General features: G+C 43.3%; 1 protein-coding gene across 1 annotated transcript in view; it reads left to right on the top strand.

The window, feature by feature from the left end:
- The window catches only part of LOC135523470 (dystonin-like), a 210,139-nt gene that overhangs the window by 87,667 nt on the left and 94,825 nt on the right, over positions 1 to 27,647 (top strand). Inside the window, exons 9-27 of the mRNA XM_064950162.1 lie at positions 14,340 to 14,506; positions 16,540 to 16,652; positions 17,005 to 17,111; positions 18,627 to 18,746; positions 19,237 to 19,332; positions 19,446 to 19,573; positions 21,082 to 21,175; positions 21,351 to 21,505; positions 21,700 to 22,153; positions 22,353 to 22,481; positions 22,648 to 22,719; positions 22,835 to 22,996; positions 23,966 to 24,070; positions 24,343 to 24,438; positions 24,531 to 24,656; positions 25,076 to 25,228; positions 25,502 to 25,783; positions 26,057 to 26,203; positions 26,238 to 26,282. Coding sequence (XP_064806234.1) covers positions 14,340 to 14,506; positions 16,540 to 16,652; positions 17,005 to 17,111; positions 18,627 to 18,746; positions 19,237 to 19,332; positions 19,446 to 19,573; positions 21,082 to 21,175; positions 21,351 to 21,505; positions 21,700 to 22,153; positions 22,353 to 22,481; positions 22,648 to 22,719; positions 22,835 to 22,996; positions 23,966 to 24,070; positions 24,343 to 24,438; positions 24,531 to 24,656; positions 25,076 to 25,228; positions 25,502 to 25,783; positions 26,057 to 26,203; positions 26,238 to 26,282 — 2,751 coding nt within the window. The remainder of the gene's footprint in view (positions 1 to 14,339; positions 14,507 to 16,539; positions 16,653 to 17,004; positions 17,112 to 18,626; positions 18,747 to 19,236; positions 19,333 to 19,445; positions 19,574 to 21,081; positions 21,176 to 21,350; positions 21,506 to 21,699; positions 22,154 to 22,352; positions 22,482 to 22,647; positions 22,720 to 22,834; positions 22,997 to 23,965; positions 24,071 to 24,342; positions 24,439 to 24,530; positions 24,657 to 25,075; positions 25,229 to 25,501; positions 25,784 to 26,056; positions 26,204 to 26,237; positions 26,283 to 27,647) is intronic.

Genomic DNA, 27,647 nt, shown 5'->3' with positions numbered 1-27,647 from the left:
CAGTGTTGTAGTGTCTAGTTGCATGCCTCAACATCTCTCCTGTCTCTCCTCTGTTGCCTCGACACCCCAGCCTCCATGAGGTCTGGTAAAAACAAAAAGAGACGGAATATTTTGAAAGTCAATCGTTTGAAGTTCTTGTTGCAGAAAGACAAATATGGCAAAAATGAAATAATTTTCTAATGCTTGGAATCATAAAACATGTTGACGGGTAGCTAGGGGGATGTGTGTCTACACCTGCCCCTGTCACTCTTACGCTTGCCGCTGGGCATTTGTACCAGCTAGTGATTGTGGACCTGTAGATTCTTGATTTTTCAGGGTTGCATGGCAGATGGAGAACATGTTGATCAGTTCTGTATGGGGTTAAACCCTAGCTGGCAGAAAAGCAGTGTGACATAGTGATGGACCCTGTTTCGATGCTACTTGACTCTATCAGAAAGGTTTTGTAAGGAGCAAGTTGCCATTACCTATAGTAGGATGATCCAGCTATTCGGTCATTATCATCCAATGGCACTGTGTTAATTCTCTGATATATTTCCTTTTAAGAATGTCATATGTCATTCCTACATCACTTGCTATGGTGTGATAAGAAGTGAAGCAATAGACTGTAGCTATTGAAGTTATACAAAAGCATTCCAGACTGTTTAGTTGAGAATTGCTTTACAAAGTCTGTCCCGAGGTGTGTTTACATAATGTATACATTGAAGTCCCTGCTGTGTTCCCTACATTTGGAAGCATATTGCATATCCACCCTTGGGACAGTGTATACAGGTCTCACTGCATCGTCACGGTAGTGTATTCAGGTCTCACTGCATCTTCACGGCAGTGTATTCAGGTCTCACTGCATCGTCACGGCAGTGTATTCAGGTCTCACTGCATCATCACGGCAGTGTATTCAGGTCTCACTGCATCTTCGCGGCAGTGTATTCAGGTCTCACTGCATCGTCACGGCAGTGTATTCAGGTCTCACTTCCTTGTCTCGGCAGTGTATTCAGGTCTCACTGCATCATCACGGCAGTGTATTCAGGTATCACTGCATCGTCAGGGCAATGTATTCAGGTCTCACTGCATCGCCACGGCAGTGTATTCAGGTATCACTGCATCGTCAGGGCAATGTATTCAGGTCTCACTGCATCGCCACGGCAGTGTATTCAGGTATCACTGCATCGTCAGGGCAATGTATTCAGGTCTCACTTCCTTGTCTCGGCAGTGTATTCAGGTCTCACTGCTTGGTCTCAGCAGTGAAGATGCAGTGAGACATGAATACACTGCTGAAACGATGCAGTAGGACATGAATACACTGCAAAGACGATGAAATGAGACCCGAATACACTGCTGAAATGATGCAGTAAGACCTGAATATACTACCGTGGCGATGTAGTGGGGCCTGAATACATTGCCCTGACGATGCAGTGAGACCTGAATACATTGCCCTGATGATGCAGTGATACCTGAATACACTGCCGTGACGATGCAGTGAGACCTGAATACACTGCCGAATATATGAGACCTGAATATACTGCCGATGCATCATCATATTGTTGCTCTTTGGTCTCTACAGTGTCATCTGACTGACAGTCAAGGTCTCCAAGGGTTACGAAAATAAATCTCACTGACAGAAAGCAATCTATTGAGGCTCTGGACTTGTTTCACCAGGGGACATAATGCATGTGATAGGATGGAGTCTGCCATAATGTAATGAACACATCTCTCTCTCTTCCGTCCTTCCATCCTTCCACCCTTCTCTAGAGATCAAAGACAGCCATTTGCTGGAAGCACCAGCATCCTGTTAGATGCGTGAATAAAAAGGATGAAATGATAGAGTAGGATGACATTGCAAAACAAACATCTGAGATGAGTCAGTGAAATATATGTCTGTATTTTAAGACTTTATTCAATGCTGGAAGACTGTAATTATATTTTCCACATTGGTTTGCATGGAATGAGAAATGACAGTATGCCAAAACTCAGATATTATTTAAACACCACAGGAATTTATATACTGAACAAAAATATAAGCGCAACATGCAACAATTTCAAAGATTTTACTGAGTTACAGTTCATATAAGGAAATCAGTCAATTGAAATAAATTAATTAGGCCCTAATCTATGGATTTCACATGACTGGAAATACAGATATGCATCTGTTGGTCACAAATACCGTAAATAAAATGGGCCTCACTATGGGCATCAGGATCTGGTCACGGTATTTACGTCCATTCAAATTGCCATCGATAAAATGCAATTGTGTTCGTTATCCGTAGCTTATGCCTGCCCATACCATAAGCCCACCACCACCATGGGGCACTCTGTTCACAACGTTGCCATCAGCAAACCACTTTCCCACACAACGCCATACATGTGGTCTGCGGTTGCTTATTGTAGAGAAATGGACATTCAATTCTCTGAAAAAAGCTCTGGTGGACATTCTTTCAGTCTGCATACCAATTGCACGCTCCCTTTAATCTGTCACATTTTGTTGTGTGAAAAAACTGCACATTTTATAGTGGCCTTTTATTGTCCCCAGCACAAGGTGAACCTGTGTAATGATCATGCTGTTTAATCAGCTTCTTGATATATCACACCTGTCAGGTGGATGGATTATCTTGGCAAAGGATAAATGCTCACTAACAAGGATGTAAACAAATTTGTGCACAACATTTGAAGGAAATATGCTTTTTGTGCTATGGAACATTTCTGGGATCTTTTATTTCAGCTCATGAGACATGGGACCAACACTTGTTGCGTTGTTGCGTTCATATTTTTGTTCAGTTTATACATACATTAACATAGAACGCAGATTTTCCATAAAGGGAAATATAGGCTCCTCTTGTGTTTTGGTTTATGAAGTAGTTTTCCTTTTGTGCAGTATACTGTGAATGTTGAATGTGCTGTAGCCAACCAGGTATACAGTATGTAAACTGCAGGACCTAGTTCTGGAACCTTCAGGGGAAATGTCACTGCCGTCAGAATAGTGTCAGAGCCTGGTGGGATAGTTATTTTTCGTTGTGCTGTGCAAAGAAATTATTTCTACTATTTCAATAAACGCTCTTCCAGAGGTCTTGCCAATTTAACTATCTGTCCCAAATTTTGGTGAATATATTAAACAAAAATCACAAGCTTTAGATGCTTTTCATGGACAATACATGCTACACAATTCACATATACAATTACATATAATCTACTCACTATGTGTGTTCCATAGGTCATATAGTGTACACAAGTCACTTCCTGTGCTAAGTGTATTCTGTATTTGCCCTCAGTTGAACTGGGATGGCAATGGTCTGGCTGGATAATAGTGTTTGTTTAAACCATTGGACTCAAGCCCCACTTCTGGCTTTGCGATTGTATACAGTCTGATTAATAGACAAAGTGGTAGGGCTTTGTTCGCTGCCAGGATTTGCGTCGACTGCTTTTGTTGACCCATGCTGTCCTGTTATTTTAAAAGCCCCTATGATAGGCAGGGATTCTCTCTGCTTGGTACTGCCTATCAGGGAAGGCCAACTTGCTGAGCAAAGTTTTCCCATATGTTGTAATCAGTGGCCATTAGCCGGCAGAGCAGACACCAGACAGCCAGCTGATCTTGTCCTGCTGCTCTCCCTCCCTTCCCCCGTCAGACAGGCAGCCCTGTTATAAACAGCCACATTTGACGAAATTCAGTTTAGTTTCCATTAGTTTTCAAAATCGAATTTACTAGTTTTTATTTAAAGTTACATAAAAACATTTCTATATGTTTTTTATATGATTTAGTTTCAGTTTTAGTGCTAGGGACAGAAAGTAGCCTATGCGTGGGAGTCTAGGAGCCTTGTCACTTCTTGCAACTGTGGGGCAGTAATACATAATGCAGTGGTTTTCAAAGTCAGGGTCACGATCATAGTGGGGAATTGCAGTGGGGTGAAATCACACCCAGAGGGGGCTGTGTTTAGACTTCAGATAAGGAGGACACCCCGAACCAGGAAGTAGGGCTGTTTCTCTCTCCGTCAGCTATGAGGTAGAATCGTTTGGGACGTGGCAGTGCCTCTGCCTCTCCGGTGGTGCATGTATGTGTTTGTGTTGGATTAGCCGGGCAAAGGAAATGTTTCAGAGACTTAGAGGATTCCTAAGAGCAGTTGAGAGGAGAGCAGTGACAGAAGAGAGGAGTGACGGAAGGAAGTGCCTGGGACATCTCAGCTGTGTTCTTCTGGGAGTCTGCGACAGGCAGGCATAAGGACAGACCGACAGACTCTCTCCCCAGGCAACCCATCTCTGTGTGAAGGGGAGGGGTGTTTGGGTCTGTTGCCAGGCTGCCTGCCATCACTTCCTCTCCGCCCCCTTGGAGGAGAACTATGGCTGCCTCTCAGTGGAATAACAGAGCTCTAGATCAAGTTAAGTTCACTAGCGGAATCCCGGCGTGAAAACTACAGTTAGAAGGAACTTAACACAGTTTATAGAAAGGGAATGCATGTCTGACAGTCATGGGCAACGTGTGTGGCTGTGTGAGGGGCCCCAAGGAGGAATGCTATGTGGACCACACCAAAGCTCCGCTCAGCCCCGAGTCCAAAGAGCTCCGCGGCCGGCGCTACTTTCAGAGGAAGAAGAAGAGGAAATTGGGGGAGTTTCAGTGGCCAGAATCCCTCCAGAGCAGAGGGGGAGAGAGCGTCCAGAGTACGGAGGATATCCCCAGGAGGGTAGAGCTCCAGCATGAAGCAGACATGGGCATCAGGGAGAGCCAGGGAGGACCGGAACGGGAGACACCCAGACCCAGGCTGGGAAGTATCAGCAAAGGGCTGTATGTTGGGGAGGTCCCCAAAGTTCCTCTTGGGAATAAGTTAGCATCCCAATCGGGACAAATTTCAGCACACCAGACAGACCGAGAGGCAATTCTCCATGGCATCACCAAGACCTCCAGGAGTATCGCTCCTAAGGACGGCCTGCTGGAAAAGAAGCTGTCACATAAGCAGTTGACTCGGGCAATGACATTCGGCGCCATGGAGCATATGCTCCAAACCCTGAGGGGAGACAATGACAGATCAGAGAACCTAGAAGAGCTCCCCGAAATCATATGGAGCACTCAAGTTCACAAGAGGAGGAGGGTCCACACCTGCTCTGGAAGAGGCTCCCTCTCTCCAGATGATCTATTATCTCTCCAAGTGTCTTCCAAGTGTACATCCGCCCAACAAGAGGTAAACCAAGTGCAAGCTATTTATAGCCAGCCAATATGTGTGGACCAAAATATCATGTGCTAGCATATCAGTAGCCAGCTATTGTAACAATGGCCATAACTATGAGGTCCGGACCTCAGTAATATCTTCAAATTTGAAAAACATTTAAATATATATTTAGTATCTGTTACGGGTCAGCATGTACAGTTGAAGTTGGAAGTTTACATACACTTAGGTCGGAGTCATTAAAACTTGTTTTTCAACCACTCTACAAATTTATTGTTAACAAACTATAGTTTTGGCAAGTCAGTTAGGACATCTACTTTGTACATGACACAAGTAATTTTTCCAGCAATTATTTACAGACAGATTATTTCACTTATAATTCATTGTATCACAATTCCAGTGGGTCAGAAGTTTACATCAGTAAGTTGACTGTGTCTTTAAACAAATTGTAAATTTCCATAATTTGAGTCAATTGGAGGTGTACCTGTGGATGTATTTCACGGCCTACCTTCAAACTCAGTGCTTCTTTGCTTGACATCATGGGAAAATCAAAAGAAATCAGACAAGACCTCAGAAAAAAAATTGTTGACCTCCACAGGTCTGGTTCATCCTTTGGGGGCAATTTCCAAACGCCTGAAGGTACCACTTTCATCTGTACAAACAATAGTACACAAGTATAAACACCATGGGAGCACACAGCCGTCATACCGCTCAGGAAGGAGACGCATTCTGTCTCCTAGAGATTAACGTACTTTGGTGCGAAAAGGAAGAGGCCACTGCTCCAAAACCGCCATAAAAAAGCCAGACTACGGTTTGCAACTGCACATGGAGGAAAGTCCTCTGGTCTGATGAAACAAAAGTTGAACTGTTTGGCTAAAATGACCATCGTTATGTTTGGAGGAAAAAGGGGGAGGCTTGCAAGCCGAAGAACACCATCCCAACCGTGAAGCATGGGGGTGACAGGATCATGTTGTGGGGGTGCTTTGCTACAGAAGGGACTGGTGCACAAAATAGATAGCATCTTAAGGTAGGAAAATTATGTGGATATATTGAAGCAACATCTCCAGACATCAGTTAGGAAGTTAAAGCTTGGTCATAAATGGGTCTTCCAAATGGACAATGACCCCAAGCATACTTCCAAAGATGTGGCAAAATGGCTTAAGGCCAACAAAGTCAAGGTGTTGGAGTGGCCATCACAAACCTCTGACCTCAATCCCATAGAAAATATGTGGGCAGAACTGAAAAAGCGTGTGTGAGCAAGGAGGCCTGCAAACCTAACTCAGTTACATAAATTCTGTCAGGAGGAATGGGCCAACTTATTACCAATTATTACTAATTGAGTGTTTGTAAACTTCTGACCCACTTGGAATGTGATGAAAGAAATAAAAGCTGAAACAAATCATTCTCTCTGCTCTCTATTGAGAAAAACTGAGTATAAATGTATTTGGCTGAGGTGTATGTAAACTTCCGACTTCAACTGTAAATATTGCTCCCAGTGGTGATCATAGCTCAGAGCGCTTGTATTCTTTTTCTGACATTTCTAACGAGTGGAATCATGAAGAGTGGTTTGTTCGTTATGTTCGCCTGCATCCCCTTGAATTTGAGCTTTTTTAGCAGGACATTCACCATTCTACCAACTACCCCAGCTCACTGTCAATAGGCAACTTGAGATGCTGCTGACAATGTGTTTGCGAGATGTCGGACAAAAGGCAGTTTTAAACCGTCCCGTGACTCCTGCCGTGTCTATAGACATCCCCCAAACAAATAAAAAATCATTTGTGTAGAATGACTGCACAACTGGTAAATAGCCGCTCATACTGTAAATATGTCAGGCAGGTGGCTAGCTGCCGACAGAGACTTCTATTGCGTAACGTTGAAGGGCTCTGGCTTGTATTTCTTAGCCAGTTAGAAGGCTGAAGGAAGAAGCTAACGTTAAACAGAGTGGCAGCAAAACATATACTACTTAAAAAAAGAGAGTAGGCTACTGAGACAGACAGTGATTTGGGCATGTAGCGCTCAGTGGTGAGACTGAGGAAGGAGGAAGCAGAGGAGACAGACAGTGATTTGGGCATGTAGCGCTCAGTGGTGAGACTGAGGGAGGAGGAAGCAGAGGAGACAGACAGTGATTTGGGCATGTAGCGCTCAGTGGTGAGGCTGAGGAAGGAGGAAGCAGAGGGGACAGACAGTGATTTGGGCATGTAGCGCTCAGTGGTGAGACTGAGGGAGGAGGAAGCAGAGGAGACAGACAGTGATTTGGGCATGTAGCGCTCAGTGGTGAGGCTGAGGAAGGAGGAAGCAGAGGAGACAGACAGTGATTCGGGCATGTAGCGCTCAGTGGTGAGACTGAGGGAGGAGGAAGCAGAGGAGACAGACAGTGATTCGGGCATGTAGCGCTCAGTGGTGAGACTGAGGGAGGAGGAAGCAGAGGAGACAGACAGTGATTCGGGCATGTAGCGCTCAGTGGTGAGACTGAGGGAGGAGGAAGCAGAGGGGACAGACAGTGATTTGGGCATGTAGCGCTCAGTGGTGAGACTGAGGGAGGAGGAAGCAGAGGAGACAGGCAGTGATTTGGGCATGTAGCGCTCAGTGGTGAGACTGAGGGAGGAGGAAGCAGAGGAGACAGACAGTGATTTGGGCATGTAGCGCTCAGTGGTGAGACTGAGGGAGGAGGAAGCAGAGGAGACAGACAGTGATTTGGGCATGTAGCGCTCAGTGGTGAGACTGAGGGAGGAGGAAGCAGAGGAGACAGACAGTGATTTGGGCATGTAGCGCTCAGTGGTGAGACTGAGGGAGGAGGAAGCAGAGGAGACAGACAGTGATTTGGGCATGTAGCGCTCAGTGGTGAGACTGAGGGAGGAGGAAGCAGAGGAGACAGACAGTGATTTGGGCATGTAGCGCTCAGTGGTGAGACTGAGGGAGGAGGAAGCAGAGGAGACAGACAGTGATTTGGGCATGTAGCGCTCAGTGGTGTTACTGAGGAAGGAGGAAGCAGAGGAGCGCTCAGTGGTGAGACTGAGGGAGGAGGAAGCAGAGGAGACAGACAGTGATTTGGGCATGTAGCGCTCAGTGGTGAGACTGAGTGAGAAGGAAGCAGAGGAGACAGACAGTGATTTGGGCATGTAGCGCTCAGTGGTGAGGCTGAGGAAGGAGGAAGCAGAGGAGACAGACAGTGATTTGGGCATGTAGCGCTCAGTGGTGAGGCTGAGGAAGGAGGAAGCAGAGGAGACAGACAGTGATTTGGGCATGTAGCGCTCGGTGGTGAGACTGAGGAAGGAGGAAGCAGAGGAGACAGACAGTGATTTGGGCATGTAGCGCTCAGTGGTGAGACTGAGGAAGGAGGAAGCAGAGGAGACAGAGAGAGAGAGGATGCAAGCAGAGAGAGAGGTTAGCATTGTGGTTCCCTAAATTGGGGCCAGGGCCCCATGTGGGGTCCCCTATGAAATCTGTACTAATCTCATCAAACAAAAAGAGATGTTTCAATATGAATCTCCACATGGCCTATCTTCCTTGTAGGATGACATTTTAAAATGCAACCAACATGTAAACAATACAGTTTAAAAAACGTCATATGGTTTCCTTTTGTCGCTGATGCTACTTGTCAGTGTGAATCATTTCTCCTATTTCCCTCCTTTCAGGGGTAGGTAGCCTAGTGGTTAGAGCATTGGGCCAGTAACTGAAAGGTTGCAGGATCAAATCCCCGAGCTGATAAGGTAAAAATCTGTCTTTCTGCTCCTGAGCAAGGCAGTAAACCCACTGTTCCCCAGGTGCGGTGGATATCGATTATGTCAGCCCCCCTCACCTCTCTGATTCCTGCTCAGCAGGAAATGCAAAACTTGTAGTGTATTTCAGGTTTCTGAAGTTTTGTCATTTCCACTTTGAAATTTCAGACTTGATTTGCCCTAACGAAAAATGTATAAGCCCCTACAAAAATGTCAATTAATGATAATCCAGATAATAATTTGCATTTCCTGCAGCTGTATCATGGCTCAAATTAAGATCCTACATCTGTACAGATGCTTTCGTATGTTTTCATTATTCCTTGAAGTGTTGTTCCATTGCAGTGGCGTTGCATGGAGACGGTGTTTGAGTTGATGTGTGATTTGGCTTCACGCCACTATCTTTCCCTGTACTGTACTGGCAGACTGCTAACCGCCATTTGCTCTCTAAAACCATTCAGAAGACAACTATATTTACACTATGACATCGTGTAAGAATCCCTTTGAGTCAAATAACAGCATAACTGTGATGTAGAGCTGTAATATACACGTTACATCCTACAAAGCCACAACACATGGACACAGAGATAATTACAAAGCTCTATGTAGTTAACTAACTTGTTTCCCTTCACAAGATATTTCACTCAGCAGTGTTTCTTGTGAGCCTCACCTCAGCTCAAGTTTGGCTACTAGGGTTCTACCACTTATGACAAACCAGGTTCTAAACTGGTTTGATACTGCTTTTATGGAAAAATAATGCATCTTTTATTTATGTGTACAATGTGTTTGCTGTAAATTATTGGATTTTAGCAATGTAGTATACTTCAGTGATAAACAGCTGGCATTTGGAAAGGTTATTTGTCCTTTGATTCTCCTTGAAATGTTGATGTTATGATTACTGTGGTCCATGCAACTCGCCCACTCCTTACTTCTCAGACACAGCTACACAATTTCCCATTTTTCAGATTCTAAAGGAAAATATCCCACGGCGCACACCCACCCCCACCCCCCCCACACCCCCACCCCCACCCCTCCCACACCCCCACACCCCCACCCCCACCCCTCCCACACCCCCACACCCACCCCTCCCACACCCCCACCCCCACGCACACAAAAAAAGAATAAGAAAAGTATTTTCCCACTCGCACTGACTGCTGATAACTACTCTGAGGGAAAATGTACTTGCTATGATTGGGATATGTATTTGTCTCGCCTAGCTATCTGAAGATGAATACACTAACTGTAAGTCTCTCTGGATAAGAGTGTCTGCTGAATGACTAAAATGTACATCTAAATCCCAAAGGAAGCATTTTATTTCTGCGAGACCACTATTTTCCATGACGTAATTCTAAGTATGCGAAAGTGTAACAACCTTGTGTTCATGTTGGTCATTTGAGCAATTTACAATTTTTGTCCTCATCAAACTACGCACAATGCTTTTTTAAATTACAATTATTTTATTTAACTAGGCAAGTCAATTCCCCATAATGACAAAGCAAAAATACATTTATTACAAGAAAACAGAAATACCTTATTTACATAAGTATTCAGACCCTTTGCTATGAGACTCGAAATTGAGCTCAGGTGCATCCTGTTCTCGTTAATCATCCTTGAGATGTTTCTACAACTTGATTGGAGTCCACCTGTCCACCTGGGGTAAATTCAATTGATTGTACATGATTTGGAAAGGCACACACCTCTCTATAGAAGGTCCCACAGTTGACAGTGCATGTCAGAGAAAAAAACAAGCTATAAGGTCAAAGGAATTGTCCGTAGAGCTCCAAGTCAGGATTGTTTCGAGGCACAGATTTGGGGAAAGGAACCAAAACATTTCTGCAGCATTGAAGGTCCCCAAGGACACAGTGTCCTCCATCATTCTTAAATGGAATAAGTTTGTAACCACCAAGACTCTTCCTAGAGCTGGCTGTCCGGACAAACTGAGCAATCGGGGGAGAAGGGCCTTGGTCAGGGATGTGACCAGGAACCCGATAGTCACTCTGACAGAGCTCCAGAGTTCCTCTGTGGAGATGGGAGAACCTTCCAGAAGGACCATCTCTGCATCACTCCACCAATAATGCTTTTATGGTAGAGTGGCCAGACGGAAGCCACTTCTCAGTAAAAGGCACATGACAACCCGCTTAGAGTTTGCCAAAAGGCACCTAAAGACTCTCAGACCATGAGCAACAAGATTCTCTGGTCTGATTAAACCAAAATTGAACCCTTTGGCCTGAATGCCAAGCTTCACATCTGGAGGAAACCTGGCACCATCCTTACGGTGAAGCATGGTGGCTGCAGAATCATGCTGTGGGGATGTTTTTCAGCGGCAGGGACTGGGTGACTTGTCAGGCTCGAGGGAAAGATGGACGAAACACAGAGAGATCCTTGATGAAAACCTGCTCCAGAGGGCTCAGGACCTCAGACTGGGGCGAAGGTTCACCTTCCAACAGGACAATGACCCTAAGCACACAGCCAAGACTGCGCAGGAGTGGCTTCGGGACAAGTCCTTGAGTGGCCCAGCCAGGGCCCGGGCTTGAACCCGATCGAACATCTCTGAGAGACCTGAAAATAGCTGGGTATTGCCGCACCCCATCCAACCAGACAAAGCTTGAGAGGATCTGCGAAGAAGAATAGGAGAAACTCCCCAAATACAGGTGTGCCAAGCTCGTGCCATCGTACCCAAGAAGACCCAAAGCTGTAATCACTGCCAAAGGGGCTTTAAAAAGGTACTGAGTAAAGGGGTTTGAATACATATTTAAATGTGATATTCCAGTTTTTTTTGTATATATACTTTTGAAAATAAAATAAAAAAACGTTTTTTGTTTCATCATTATGGGGTATTGTGTATAGATTAATGAGTGGGACTAACAATTGAATCCATTTTAGAATAAAAATATTTTGTAACAAAATGTGGAAAAAGTCAAATGCTCGGAGTACTTTCCAAATGCAGTGAATATTATCCTTTTAACCTGCCCCCAAACCTACTGAACAAGACTGCTACAATATCTCACATTATCAAATCACATTTTATTTGATTTATACAATAGGGGTGGACCTTACTGTGAAATGCTTACTTACAAGCCCTTACCCAGCAATGCAATTTTAAGAAAAATAACAGTTAAGAAAATATTTACTAAATAAACTCAAGTAAAAAGAGTAACACAATCAAATAAAAATAACGAGGTTGTATACAGGGGTTACTGGTACTGGGTCAATGTGGTACAGGTTAGTCATGGTAATTGAGGTAATATGCACTTGTAGGTAGGGGTAAAGTGACTATGCATAGATGATTAACAGTGAGTAGCAGCAGTGTAAAAAAAGGGGGGAGGTCAATGCAAAAGTCCTGGTAGCCATTTGATTAACTGTTCAGAAATCTTATGGCTTGGGTTTAGAAGCTGTTAAGCAGCCTTTTGGACCTATGCTTGGTGCTCCGCTACCTCTTACTGTGCGGTTGCACAGAGAACAGTCTATGACTAGGGTGGCTGGAGTCTTTGACAATTGTTAGGGCCTTCCTCTGACACCACCTGTTATAGAGGTCCTGGGTGCCGGGAAGCTTTGTCCCAGTGATGTACTGAGTCGTACACACTGTCCTCTGACATCGCCTGTTATAGAGGTCCTGGATGCCAGGAAGCTTTGTCCCAGTGATGTACTGAGTCGTACACACTTTCCTCTGACACCGCCTGTTATAGAGGTCCCGGATGCCAGGAAGCTTTGTCCCAGTGATGTACTGAGTCGTACACACTTTCCTCTGACACCACCTGTTATAGAGGTCCTGGATGCCAGGAAGCTTTGTCCCAGTGATGTACTGAGTCGTACACACTTTCCTCTGTAGCACCTTGCGGTCGGATGCCGGTTGTTGTCCTGGCACCACACTGCCAGGTGTCTGACCTCTTCTCCTCGTTGTCAGTGATCAATCCTACCACCATTGTGTCATCTGCAAACTTAATGATGGTGTTGGCGTTGTGCTTGGCCACGCATTTGTGGGTGAACAGGGAGTACAGGAGGGGACTAAGCACGCACCCCTGAGGGGCCCCGTGTTGAGGATCAGCATGTGTTGTTGCCTACCCTTACCACCTGGGTGCGGCCGTCAGGAAGTCCAGGGTCCAGATGCAGAGGGAGATGTTCAGTCTCAGGGTCCGTAGCTTAGTGATGAGCTTTGAGGGCACTATGGTGTTGAACACTGAGCTGTAGTTAATGAACAGCATTCTCACGTAGGTGTTTTGTCAAGGTGAGAAAGAGCAGTGTGGAGTGCAATAGAGATTGCGTCATCTGTGGATCTGTTTGGGCTGTATGTAAATTTGAGTGGGTCTAGGGTTTTTGTGATGATGGTGTTGATGTGAGCCATGACCAACCTTTCAAAGCTCTACATGGCTACAAACATGAGTGCTACGGGTCGATAGTCATTTAGGCAGGTTATCTTTGCATTCTTGGACACAGGGACTATGTTGGTCTGCTTGAAACATGTAGGTATTACCAACCCGGTCAGGGATAGGTTGAAAATATCAGTGAAGACACTTTCCAGCTGGTCAGCGCATGCTCTGAGTACATGTACTGGTAAACCGCCTTGTGAATGTTGACCTGTTTAAAGGACTCATCATCATTTCTCTCAACCTTAGTTTCAATGTCCGTCTTTCCTAGCTCATCCACCAGATTGTGAAAGTGTAACTAGGTCAACATTGCCTAGCAAAACATGAAACATGAAAACACAGCAGGAGTGGTTCAAAGGTCGCTTCCTGTTGTCTAGGTCAGAGGTGATCATGTTGTTCTTGCAGCTCCAGATGCATGGAATTACTACCTGATGTCAACTGAGTTGAAGCAACAGGGGAATGTGTTTGGTTTGAGGTCATCACACTCTTTAACATGTGCCAATGAATGGCTTATTTATTAGCCAGATGTATGTCGGCACTGCCAATTTGACATTTTACAACCAAATAAGGAAATATGGAGGTGTCTGTCTTGAATTTGGTGCAGACAATTATCATGTGTTTTTATTCATTCAGCATATGATGATGTGTGTTAGGAAATGAATGTTGTTATTAGTTATTCCACGTTTGACTCTAGAAAGGCTGTTCCTGACATCTGAAAAATGTCCCGGAAGTATTATTTTTGTCTGTCTCACCCATATGTTTAATTTAATGTAGGTGTTTGATGGTACAGATGTAGGATCTTCATTTGATCACCCTGTTGCAGGGGAACTTTCCTTCAATGCAGGAAACGTAAAACGTGTAGTGTATTTGAGGTTTATCAAAGGCTTCTGAAGTTTGTAATTTCCACATAAATTTGAGATTTGATTTTCCCTTACGAAAAATCGACCAACCCCTACAAAAACCTCCATTAATTATAATCCACATAATAATTCACATTTCCTGTTGCTGCTGGATTATTTTCCTGCTGTAGCAAACTGGTTCAAATGAAGATCCTACATCTGTGATGGAGGTGTAATGACACTAACAGCTGTATTAACTATGTTGTTCCTCTCCAGATTTCTGAGATCCATGTTTGCGGGGAGTCGGAGGACATGACAGCCAAGGAGCGTCTGCTGATGTGGTCCCAGCAGATGACCGAGGGCTACGTGGACGTACGCTGTGACAACTTCACCTCCTCCTGGAGGGACGGGAGGCTTTTCAACGCTATCATTCACAAATACAGGTACCACCATCATTCACAAATACAGGTACCACCATCATTCACAAATACAGGTACCACCATCATTCACAAATACAGGTACCACCATCATTCACAAATACAGGTACCACCATCATTCACAAATACAGGTACCACCATCATTCACAAATACAGGTACCACCATCATTCACAAATACAGGTAACACTTGAGGTACAGAACCTGTATCTGAAAAAGAGACCCTTGTATCAAATCAAATCAAATTTAATTGGTCACATACACATGGTTAGCTGATGTTAATGCGAGTGTAGCGAAATGCTTGTGCTTCTAGTTCCGACAATGCAGTAATAACCAACAAGTAATCTAACTAACAATTCCACAACTACTACCTTATACAAACAAGTGTAAAGTGATAAAGAATATGTACATATCACCAATCACCAAAGAAATTCCAGCACAGTGACCTTCTTGAATGCTCTACAATGCTTTTTTAATGGATATTAAAAACAATTTTGTCTTTCATTAGGGTTTAACTGTAATATCACTAGGAGTATATTCCCAGTGTATAACAAAAACAATATACATAACAACATAACTATTTTCCTCCTCTGTTGTCTTGCTGAATCATGTCTGCGGTTCACCACCACATTTTGAATCTTGGACCTCATCATTCCAATGAGGCAGCACTTAGTGGTTTTGACTAGTTATTAGGGGGCTGTTGGCTTTTCAGTTCGACATGATCAGATTTCAGTATGACCCAGGACACTCTACGTCAATGTTTCCCAACCCTGGTCCTCCAGTACTCACAACAGTACACATGTTTGTTGTAGCCCTGTTCAAACACACCTCATTCAATTCATTGATAGCTTGATGATTAGTTGACAAGTTAAATCAGGTGTGCTTGTCCAGGGTCACAATAAAAAATGTGTACTGTTGGGGGTAGTGGAAGACCAGGGATGAGAAATACTGCTCTACCTTGTTGGACTGACCTAAAATTAGATGAACTAGACTGACTAGTAGATGGAGACGTATTTATCCCTTTTCTCTCCCTTTTGTTTGTTACGGTTAATGTCACATAATTATTTGCTGTCAACCATTGTTAAGGTCAATGGATATTGATGTATGTGTGGGTTATGTGGAACTGTTTTACTTAACCATTGACCTATGTTGGGCTGGCCCGACTGTCCTTGTCCTCTTGAGCAAAAACAGATTTATTTCACTGGAAAGTCTGGGACTGACTGCATCCCTAGGCATTTACTCTTTAGTTAGCTTACAGGCTTATATTACATTATGTTACAGGCTTATATTACATTATGTTACAGGCTTATATTACATTATGTTACAGGCTTATATTACATTATGTTACAGGCTTATATTACATTATGTTACAGATTTATATTACATGATGTTACAGGCTTATATTACATTATGTTACAGATTTATATTACATGATGTTACAGGCTTATATTACATTATGTTTTTTATTTTTATTTCATTTCACCTTTATTTAACCAGGTAGGCTAGTTGAGAACAAGTTCTCATTTGCAACTGCGACCTGGCCAAGATAAAGCATAGCAGTGTGAACAGACAACACAGAGTTACACATGGAGTAAACAATTAACAAGTCAATAACACAGTAGAAAAAAAGGGGAGTCTATATACATTGTGTGCAAAAGGCATGAGGAGGTAGGCGAATAATTACAGGTTTATATTACATGATGTTACAGGCTTATATTACATTATGTTACAGACTTATATTACGTTATGTTACAGGCTTATATTGCATTATGTTACAGGCTTATATTAAATTAGCTAGTCATCACACTAAAACTTTCCTCCAAACAAAAATGTTTGTTCCTTGCTAATTAAACAAAACTATTCAAGAAGTATAGTGTGTGCTGACACCGCTGAAATAACCTAAAACAACAATGCAAACCACCCTAAATTATTATTTGCCCAAATAATACATTTGTACCCTGTCTCCTCATATTAACATTTCATAAAACAGAAAGCAGTCCATCTTAATGAGCTTCCACTGGTATGTTCTCTTCCATTGCAGGCCTGACCTGGTGGATATGGCCAGAGTGTTGGCCCAGACTAGCCGGTCAAACTTAGAACAGGCCTTTGGTGTGGCTGAACGGCTTGGGGTGGCCAGACTACTGGACCCTGAGGGTGAGTTATTCTGTTTATCCACATGCTTTTCTCTAATGGTATGTTTGACACATCAGGTAAACATTCTCCAAGCCATTGACACATCTTTGCTACTGTAAAACAGCTGGAAGAAATGCAATGCATTATTACCAGAGGGAGGAGATCTCTTCTATGCACAGCTTAACTTACTGACTGTTATTTGTTTCATTATATGGACGATGCTTTACTAAATGAAAAAGACACAACACGTATATGGGATACATGAGATTTAAATCAAATATTGTATTCACTATGATTATAAACACTCCCTTAAATCATGTACCTAACGACGATCCCGTTGTGTATTGGGTCTTATTTCACCTTTTCGCACCAGATGTGGATGTGCAGACTCCTGATGAGAAGTCAGTCATCACATACGTCTCCACTCTGTATGATGTCTTCCCTAAAGTACCTGATGGTGTTGACGGTATCAATGCAAATGTAAGTACACGATGAACGGATTATTGTACGGTGCACCTACATGTCCTATGTGAGTAGAGTTGAGAAGAGCGTTTTATATTTCAAATACTGTATGATGAAGGCAAAATCAACATCTCAATACAAAACAACAATGTCCTATTGTCGACATGGGCTGACTTGTGTCTTTGTAACCATTGACTGCAGTCTCTATGCTGTCCTCTTGAATGAAATTACCACCATGGTACTTCACCAGTATATTTCACACTTACATCCTTTGAATTCAGATCAGTTATAAATCTTTTGTCATAACTTTGACATACATTCATTTATTTATATAAATATTTTTATTTTTGGGTACTTTTTATACCCCTTTTTGTCCCCAATTTTGTGATATCCAATTGGTAGTTACAGTCCTATCGCTGCTTCTTGACACGCTGCTCACTTAACCAATGAGTCGGAGGAAACACCGTACAGCTGGCGACCGAAGTCAGCGTGCATGCGCCCGGCCGCCACAAGGAGTCGCTAGAGCCCGATGGGACAGGGACATCCCAGCCGGCCAAACCCTCTCCTAACCCGGACAACGCTGGGCCAATTGTGCGCCGTCTTATGGGTTTCCCAGTCGTGGCCAGCTGTGACACAGCCCGGGATCAAACCCGGATCTATAGTGACGCCTCTAGCACCGCGATGCAGTGCCTTAGACTGCTGCGCCACTCGGGAGGCCTGGCATACATTCTTGACTTGATTTGGTTCTCGACTGTGATTCTTGATTTATGGTTGTGATTGGGCACGGATGTTATATAATATGCATTCCATTGTATCACTCATATGTTTAAGAGAAGGCATTTTATTCCATCTGGCTTTGTTGAGGCAAATAATTCTGAAAGCTTGAGCTGGATGCTTAAAGGGAGTATTTTGGTGCTGGAACCCCTCCCAGAACATTGTGTAAATGTTGTTTAGAGGCTATGGAAGAATGCTAAACTGTGTGTACTCGAGTAACCACAGCAGAGAACCTTAACTGCAGATGTAGGATCTTAATTTGAGCCAGTTTGCTACAGCAGGAAAATCCTGCAGTCACAGTAAATGTGAATTATTATGTGGATTATAATTAATATTTCTTTGTAGGTTTTAATACATTTTTCATAAGCAAAAATCAAGTATGAAATTTCAAAGTGGAAATTACAAATTTCAGAAGCATTTTTTAACCTCAAATACGCTACACGTTTTAAATTTCCTGCATTGCAGGAAAGTTATCCTACAACAGGTTGATCATATTAAGTTCCTACATCTGTACTTCTTGTTGTAGATTAGTTTGTATAGCACCAACTATTTAAAGCAAAATTATGACAAGCTGTTGGTTTGCACGTTGTACAATGCCAATATTTGTAGATGCCCTATAGATCTAATATGTATTGCTTGAACAACACGATACGCTCTACACCAAGAACTTGGTCCATTTAGAAAATGCACCCATCCCTGCATGAGCCAATGTAAGTATGAAAACTGATAGGTTTAATAATCAAATGTTTTTCTTGACAGGATGTTGATATAAAATGGGTAGAGTACCAGAACATGGTGAATTACCTGAGCCAGTGGCTCAAACACAATGTGGCAGTGATGTCAGACAGAGCGTTCCCTAACAACCCAGTGGAACTCAAGGTAAAGCAAAAATACAATTTGATTACAGATCAAATGCAGCTTGAATTTTCAGCCATATTGAACGGTAGAAAGAGCCCTAGTTTGATCAAGAATGAACCTCCAAATAGCATCCAATGTGTGAAGTGTTTGTCTGGTTGGTTCTCAGTCAGTTGGATATCAGTTTATATTGCTTGGCCCGGAAAGCCCGAGGCTAAGAACCCAAGCTCTCTGAGGCTTCAAATGGCCCATAAGTAGCGTCTCTCATGAAATATTAAAGCGATATTGACGGGTATCAGAGAGCTTCTCCGTTTACTTCAAATAGTCCACAGCTGCTAAGACTACAGGAGCTCTGTGTGGTACAGCCATTTCAAAGCAGACGAGTGTGAGTATACACACTGAGATTAGATTAATTTGTAACAGCTTGTTCAAAATGTATTGATTCTATATTTCTTTGATATTTTTCTATGTTAAAATTGAAAACATTTTTTCTTTTTTTCTTTCTTTTTTGCAGGCACTTTATACACAGTACTTGCAGTTTAAAGAGAATGAAATCCCGCTGAAAGAAACCGAGAAGAGCAAAATCAAGCATCTTTACAAAATGCTTGAGGTATGCTATCACGACGCACACTCGGTTGTTCTTTTGGGTCTGTAAGCTCTTTCTTAAGCAGCAGACTACAATGAACTTCACTAAGATGTTGCTGTGCGTGTGTTGGGGGACAGGTGTGGATGGAGTTTGGTCGTATCCAGCTTCCTCAGGGATATCACCCCAACGATGTGGAGAAGGAATGGGGCAAGCTGATCGTGGCCATGCTAGAGAGAGAGAAGAGCCTGAGGCCTGAGGTGGACAGGTATGTAGGATCAACCTTCTCATGCTGCAGGAGTAACACACTACTGTGATTTATATTACTGATCCCGTACTTACATGACAGCAATAAGTCAGAGGTAATTAAGATTGAAGATTTGATCCGATTACCTTAATGCAATGACTATGCAAAACGGTAATTCATGGTTGGTTTCAGTGTCAATGGCTCTTGATTCAAGTCACCTGTTTTATTATTAGACTTTATTGTCATACTTCTGTTTAAGGATGTGCAGTAATTGGATTCTTCCGAGGTTCACTAAATTACATTGTCTTTACACTTTTACATTTTGTGGTTTGGTGAGTTCTTCAAACTGAGGTGTTGTAAAATCATGCCTCTTTCTCGTACCTCTTTATTTCTAAAATACAGTCATGTCTCTTGTCAGGTTTGTAGGCATTAATGGTGGTGTGAGTCCATGGTGGTGTGAGTTCATGGTGGTGTGAGTCCATGGTGGATGTGCACCTTATTTTTTGTCAACATCAGTTTGTTTATAAGCTGACAGTCTGACACAGTCACAGGCAAATATTGTTCTCTTATCATGTCATCTTGCATCGATAATTCTTGGACTGCAGGGACTATTTGTGTTTTTGCAACATCTAATGGGGATCCTAATAAAATACCAAATACCAAATGTTGGAAATCACCTGGCTTATTGATATGTGGTAATTTTGTGTGATATTATGTAGATAATTATTGGCTATGCAGACTAATAGAGGCCCAGTAGTATGTGCCACACCCCCTGTTAAATAGAAAAAGGAATGTCTGCATCTCTGTTATGCTCCCAAGTTGATTTATTCAGACACACAAAAAAGACAACGTTTCAATCCAAAATGCCTGATGACTCCTGTTACCATCAACGGTTACTGTCTGAACCTGTAATGGATTGTGCAAGAATACCATGAGCTTCTATGGCCTAGGGCAAGATATTCTTTAAGGGTAGGTTTCTGTACGTGAGGACACGTACAAGCCTATAAAAAAGGGGAGACATAAACACTCCGTGCCAGGTGGACCTGTGTGTGTGTGTCGCATATCGTTGGGTCTGAGTCTGTGCTGCAGTTCCTGTCTTAGATGGAAGAGAAATTAGCTAGCTAGTGTGATTCTCTGAGTGGCTCGGTATAGTCCTATATAGTCTTCTACCATGCACAGCAACATGGCATATAACATGGGATACAGCAGTGTCTCATCAGTTAGCAACAGCACTCTGACCAGCCTGGGTTCCTCTGAGAACCTCTCAGGACCAGCCATGGAGCCACTGCTCTCCAGCACCTCAGCCTTTCCAGTCTTTTTGAATAACAACTCTTTGTATGGCTCAAGGTGAGGTTAACCATTAGCAGTCAGGGCTGTCAGAGCCTTTTCTGTTGTTGATTTTCTTTCTGCAGATGCGATTTTCAAGTGGAACTTTGATGGCACTGCATTGCCACATCTTTTTTGTTTATGTGGTAAAATTACTTCTGTACAATATTAATGTAAATTGACAAAATGTTTTTGTCTTTTAGGCTTGAAATGTTGCAGCAGATTGCCAGCAGGGTCCAGCGGGACTGTGTCAATGGAGAGGACAAACTAGCATTAGCAAGAGCAGCTCTGCAGTCTGTAAGTACCACATTGGAATGTTTTACCACAAAACCTCAGAATACTCCTGCTTTTACTTATGTTTATTTGTTGACGCAAATGTTGTGTCTTTATTTTTTTTATATCAATAATGTTATTGAACTTTGTAATAGAAAAGTACATTAACAACAGTTTGGACATTTACATTTTTTCTCAGGATGCTAAGAGGCTAGAGTCTGGGGTCCTGTTCCAGAATGAGGCAGAGACCGCTGGGCACCTTCTGGAATGTGAAAACCTGCTGAGACAGCAGGTGGTAGATATCCAGATTCTACTGGATGGGAAGTACTACTACTCCGATCAGCTTGTTCAAAGGTGCAAACGTACTGCTTTTTCTAGATATCACGCAGCACATAGACATAAAGGAAACATGTGTTGTGAAATATTGATTGCAACATAGTGTAGGGAATTACACATTTGTTTATGAGAATGATAAGAACCTTATGTAAACTGATAAATCATGAACTATAAGAATAAACATGTCATTGGGTGTTGTGTGTATGATCTAGGGTATCCAAGCTCCGTGACGACCTGCTGGGCCTGAGGGCAGAGTGTTCCTCTGTGTACAGACAAGGACACACCCTAACCCCCCAACAGACCACGATGATGATCTCAGGGATCACTCAGAGTCTCAACTCAGGCTTCTCCTCCTCCAACCTCAACTCCAGCCTCACCCCTGGAGGCCTGGGAACCCCCGGTTCCACCTTCACCTCCATCCTTACCCCGGGCCTCACCCCTGCCCTGAGCCCCGCCATGACCCCCGGCGGCATGCAGCCCGGCTCGGGGCAGGCCTACATGGGGGGCGGAGGAGTGGGTATGGCCCCGGGAGACCTCCAGCACCTCAAACACATGCAGATCCGCAAGCCCCTGTGCAAGTCCTCGCTAGTGGACCCCAACATGACCGAGGATGAGGTCAACATAAACTTTGTGCAGGACTTGATCAACTGGGTGGAGGAGATGCAGGTGAGGACTTAGCGAAGCTCTGGGGTCAGACTCTTGGTTGGATTTATTTATCCTTATTTATACAGATTGCCTCATTGAGATAAATATTATATTCTACAAGAGACCTGTTCACTACAATGTTTGTATAATTCTGTACCTTTTGATATTTGCAATTTAGACATTTGAGACCAATTCTGAATTGTTTTGTCTTCCTTTGAAGGTGCAATTGGATCGTGGAGATTGGGGATCTGATTTGCCAAGTGTGGAAACACATTTAGAGAACCACAAAGGGGTTCACAGAGCCATCGAAGAATTTCAAATGAGCCTTAAAGAAGCCAAACTTAGTGAGGTATGTACAAGCAATTGTCAGCCTATTCTGCCAAGTTTTTATTTGGAAAAACTATATAAATCTCTGTGCATCACATTCAATATTTAAAAAAAAAGCGTAAACCCCTTAATGCTGCAATGTTTTTAAATGTCAAGTAATTAAAACATGGTATGTCTCTTTATATCAGACTCAGATGAACCAAAAACTAAATTATTCTGAGAAACTGGGAAAATTGGAAACCCAGTATGGGAAGTTACTAGTAAGTATCCTATTAAAATCATTGGCAGTCCTAAGTAGTAAAATAACCACTTCACTGCTTAGTTGAATAGCACATGGAGATCCTGACTATTTCCCATGGTTCTGTGCTTCTGTAGAACTGTTCGCGGGAGCGTCAGAAGAACCTGGAGAGCCTCCATGACTTTGTTTCGCGGGCCACCATGGAACTCATCTGGCTCAATGAGAAAGAGGAGGAGGAGGTCGCTTTCGACTGGAGCGATCTCAACGGCAACATCTCTAAGAAGAGACAGTACCACTCTGTGAGTCCCTCCACTGTTCAGCCCGTTGGATTTCTATTTCATTATTTGGTTTCCAGAATGTTTGGCTGTTCAGGCACATCTGAGGATAATGCTGTTCATATTCATTATGGTAGATATTTTAGAAGGAGTTGAATGTTATAGATGTTCAAGTGAAACTGTAGAGCTATACATTTCTGGCATGGATCCACCATTGGCATGTATAGCCTTTCCACAAGGAATTGGGTTTGACTCTCTTGACCTAAGAGAATTAACAAATTTTCTGTGAGTGAAAAGATACCTTGAGGTGATCATATCTCCTAGGGTGATGTGTTTTCTCATGTTTTTGCATGGGTGGAAAGGAATTACAGGGGCTTGTTTTGGGGATATACCTTTAGAAAATAACACTGTGATCGTCTATATTACTTTCTATTCAGCTTGATTCAGTTAATCATTTTGATATCTCTTCAAAGTACTTTATTTCCATCTGGCATTTAGAAATGTGTGTACGTGCCCCTGCAAGTCATGGCGTTAGAAGAGGGGAGGGGATTGGTTCCAGGCCATGTTTGGAGGCCATGGATGCAGTGTGATATCTCTCTCTTTCTCTTTCTCGCCCACTCTCTCTCTCTCTCTCTCTCTCTCTCTCTCTCTCTCTCTCTCTCTCTCTATCTCTCTCCCTCTCTCTCTCTCTCTCTCTTTCTCTCCCCCTCTCACTCTCTCTCTCTCTTTCTCGTCCACTCTCTCTCTCTCTCTCTCTCTCTCTCTCTCCCTCTTTCTCTATCTCTTCCCCTCTCGCTCACTCTCTCTCTTTCTCTCCCCCACTCTCTCAATCTCTCTTTTTCTCCCCCACTCTCTCAATCTCTCTTTTTCTCCCCCCATCTCTCTCTCTCTCTCTCTCTCTCCCTATCTCCCCCTCTCTCACTCTCTCTCTTTCTCTCCCCCACTCTCTCTCTCGTTCTCTCTCTCTACCCCACTCTCCCGCTCTCTCTGTAGGATCTGATGAGAGAGTTGGATGAAAAGGAGGAGGTGATCAAGTCTGTACAGGACAGGGCAGAGAACCTTCTGCAGGAGAACCACCCTGCTCGGTTAACTCTTGAAGTAAGCCCCGTCTGTGTTTACAGATGTCCCATAACCACTCCAAAAACCATGTCATATAAACTCCTTTTATGATAAATCCATTCGGTTGTTCGTCTCAGATAATGTGGTCATTTGTCCATTAAAATATACATATTATTACTAATTTCCAGGTATCAGAACCTGCATAAGTGCTCAACAATATTGTATATTTAAATTGCTTTAGTAACTTATTCCAACAAGAACAATTATACAGCATTTCTAATTATAACATGATTCTATGTGGAATCCTCCAGGCATACAAAGCAGCCATGCAAACCCAGTGGAGTTGGATCCTACAGCTCTGCTCTTGTGTGGAGCAGCACCTCAAAGACAATACAGTCTATTTTGAGGTGAGTGAGTTATCTGCTTTCCTCAAACAAATGGACGGAGGCATGCCAGTTGCAAAAAGTTCATCTGATCTTCTTTCTACCCTTCCATACAGTTTTTCAATAATGCCAAAGAGTCCACGGATTACCTGAAGAGCCTGCAAGGTGACATCCAGAGAAAGTATTGCTGTGATCGGACAAGCAGTGTACACAAGCTGGAGGATCACATCCAGGAGTCCATGGTAAGCTGGCAAATAACAACTGGTTGGTACACAATCATTAGCCAGATTCCCAAAACTATGTTGTTAAATCATTGAAATCAGGGCTTCCGAGTGGCGCAGCGGTCTAAGGCACTGCATCTCAGTGCAAGAGGTGTCACTACAGTCCCTGGTTTGAATCCAGGTTGTATCACATCTGGCTGTGATTAGGAGTCTCATAGGGCGGTGCACAATTGGCCCATTGTCGTCCGGAGTAGGCCTTCATTGTAAATAAAAGGTTAACTTAAAAAAAAACTGTCATAGTCAGACATGATGGATTCATAGAGGTTCCAAGTGAATACCCCACCATTAAAGATGAACCAACTATCCCTGTGAGTGAATTCAGCTCAGACTGAGCTGGTATGGTATCATAATCCCCCTGTTTTTCACTGATGCTGGAACAGGATGAGAAGGAGCAGCTCCTCCAGTACCGCAGTACAGTGGCTGGGTTGGTGGGCAAGGCCAAGGCCATCGTCCAGCTCAAGCCTAGGAACCCAGATACCCCTGTCAGATCCTCCATACCCGTCAAAGCCATCTGTGACTACCGACAAATAGAGGTACAATGTCTCTTTTTATAGATATGTAACACCGTCCTTTTTCTGTCTATTCAAGTAGTTCATCACAAGTCACATTGAATTGAGCCTTCACACTTGTCTTCGGTAGTAACAAGATATGCATTGAGATCGCTAAGGAACATTTCTGGCCATTTTAAATCGAGGTAGATGTATTAAGATAGCGGATCAAAAGTTTGATACTTTGAGTTGATTTGGATTTCGGAGTGAAATGGTAGAGTCATTTTGATTTGTCATGTCTCACTTCGTCTCTCCTAGATCACCATCTATAAGGATGATGAGTGTGTCCTGGCCAGTAACTCTCACCGGGCCAAGTGGAAGGTGATCAGTCCGTCTGGGAACGAGGCTATGGTCCCTTCTGTCTGCTTCACCGTGCCTCCACCCAACAAAGAGGCTGTGGACCAGGCCAGCAGAATTGAACAGCTGTACCAGAATGTCCTGGCTCTATGGCACCACTCCCACATAAAAATGAAGAGCGTTGTCTCCTGGCACTACCTGATGGCGGACGTCAGAGCCGTCCGCGACTGGAACGTGTCCTCAGTACGTTAACGCCTAACTACTTAATCTACTTCTCGAGATAAATCCCCATTAGCAACACTTAAACCCTAGAATTTCAGTGATAGAGGTAGAATTGCCTGTCATTGTCTCATTCAGGTCTTCACAGAAAAGAGAATGATGTTAATAAAGTCTAATGTTTCTCAAATTCACCGACTTGACCTGCAATTTCAGCATTATACTGTAGCTGGTGACTGAACCTTTTCATGGGTTTAATGGTGTGGGTCTGTCTCATGTGTTTTCCCCTGTTCACCCCAGATTAAGACCATGTTGCCAGGCGAGCACCAGCAGGTCCTTAGCAACCTGCAATCCCACTTTGAGGACTTCCTGGAGGACAGCAAGGAGTCGGAGGTGTTCACTGTGGCAGACTGTTCCCAGCTAGAAAGGGAGGTCCTGGCCTGCAAGGTCCTGGCCTGCAAGGACTACAAAGTTAGTCGAGGAGCTGCTCAAGTCTGCAGAGAGAGAGACAAGCAAAGCAAAGTTAGTCAGAGAGAGAGACAAGACTAAGCTAGTCAGAGAGAGACAAGACTAAGCAAAGTTAGTCAGAGAGAGAGACAAGACTAAGCAAAGTTAGTCAGAGAGACAAGACTAAGCAAAGTTAGTCAGAGAGAGAGACAAGACTAAGCAAAGGTAGTAGTCAGAGAGAGACAAGACTAAGCAAAGTTAGTCAGAGAGAGACAAGACTAAGCAAAGTTAGTCAGAGAGAGACAAGACTAAGCAAAGCTAGTCAGAGAGAGACAAGACTAAGCAAAGCTAGTCAGAGAGAGAGACAAGACTAAGCAAAGCTAGTCAGAGAGAGACAAGACTAAGCAAAGTTAGTCAGAGAGAGAGACAAGACTAAGCAAAGCTAGTCAGAGAGAGAGACAAGACTAAGCAAAGCTAGTCAGAGAGAGAGACAAGACTAAGCAAAGCTAGTCAGAGAGAGAGACAAGACTAAGCAAAGCTAGTCAGAGAGAGAGACAAGACTAAGCAAAGCTAGTCAGAGAGAGACAAGACTAAGCAAAGCTAGTCAGAGAGAGACAAGACTAAGCAAGACAGAGAGAGAGACAAGACTAAGTCAAAAGCAAAGTAGTCAAAGAGAGAGAGACAAGACTAAGCAAAGCTAGTCAGAGAGAGAGCCAAGACTAAGCAAAGCTAGTCAGAGAGAGACAAGACTAAGCAAAACTAGTCAGAGAGAGAGACAAGACTAAGCAAAGCTAGTCTAGAGAGAGGCAAGGCTAGTCAGAGAGAGAGACAAGACTAAGCAAAGCTAGTCAGAGAGAGACAAACAAAGCTAGTCAGAGAGAGAGACAAGACTAAGCAAAGCTAGTCAGAGAGAGACTAAGCAAAGCTAGTCAGAGAGAGAGAGACAAGACTAAGCAAAGCTAGTCTAGAGAGAGGCAAGGCTAAGCAAAGTTAGTCTAGAGAGAGGCAAGGCTAAGCAAAGTTAGTCTAGAGAGAGGCAAGGGTAAGCTAAACTAGTCTGCAGAGAAAGGCTAACCAAAGCTAGTTTAAAGAGATGCTAAGCTATGCTAGTCTACAGAGAGAGGTAAGGCTAAGCTAAGATAGTTGAAGTTGAAGTCGGAAGTTTACATACACTTAGGTTGGAGTCAGTAAAACGTGTTTTTCAACCACTCCACAAATGTCTTAACAAACTATAGTTTTGGCAAGTCGGTTAGGACATCTACTTTGTGCATGACACAAGTAATTTTTCCAACAATTGTTTACAGACAGATTATTTCACTTATAATTCACTGTACCACAATTCCAGTGGGTCAGAAGTTTACATACATTAAGTTGACTGTGCTTTTAAACAGCTTGGAAAATTCCAGAAAATGGTGTCATGGTTTTAGAAGCTTCTGATAGGCTA

Source organism: Oncorhynchus masou, chromosome 31 (genome assembly GCF_036934945.1).
Source record: "Oncorhynchus masou masou isolate Uvic2021 chromosome 31, UVic_Omas_1.1, whole genome shotgun sequence".
NCBI lineage: Eukaryota > Metazoa > Chordata > Actinopteri > Salmoniformes > Salmonidae > Oncorhynchus > Oncorhynchus masou.
Note: the sequence above shows the minus strand (reverse complement) of the source record. Positions and strands in the feature narration are given on the sequence as shown.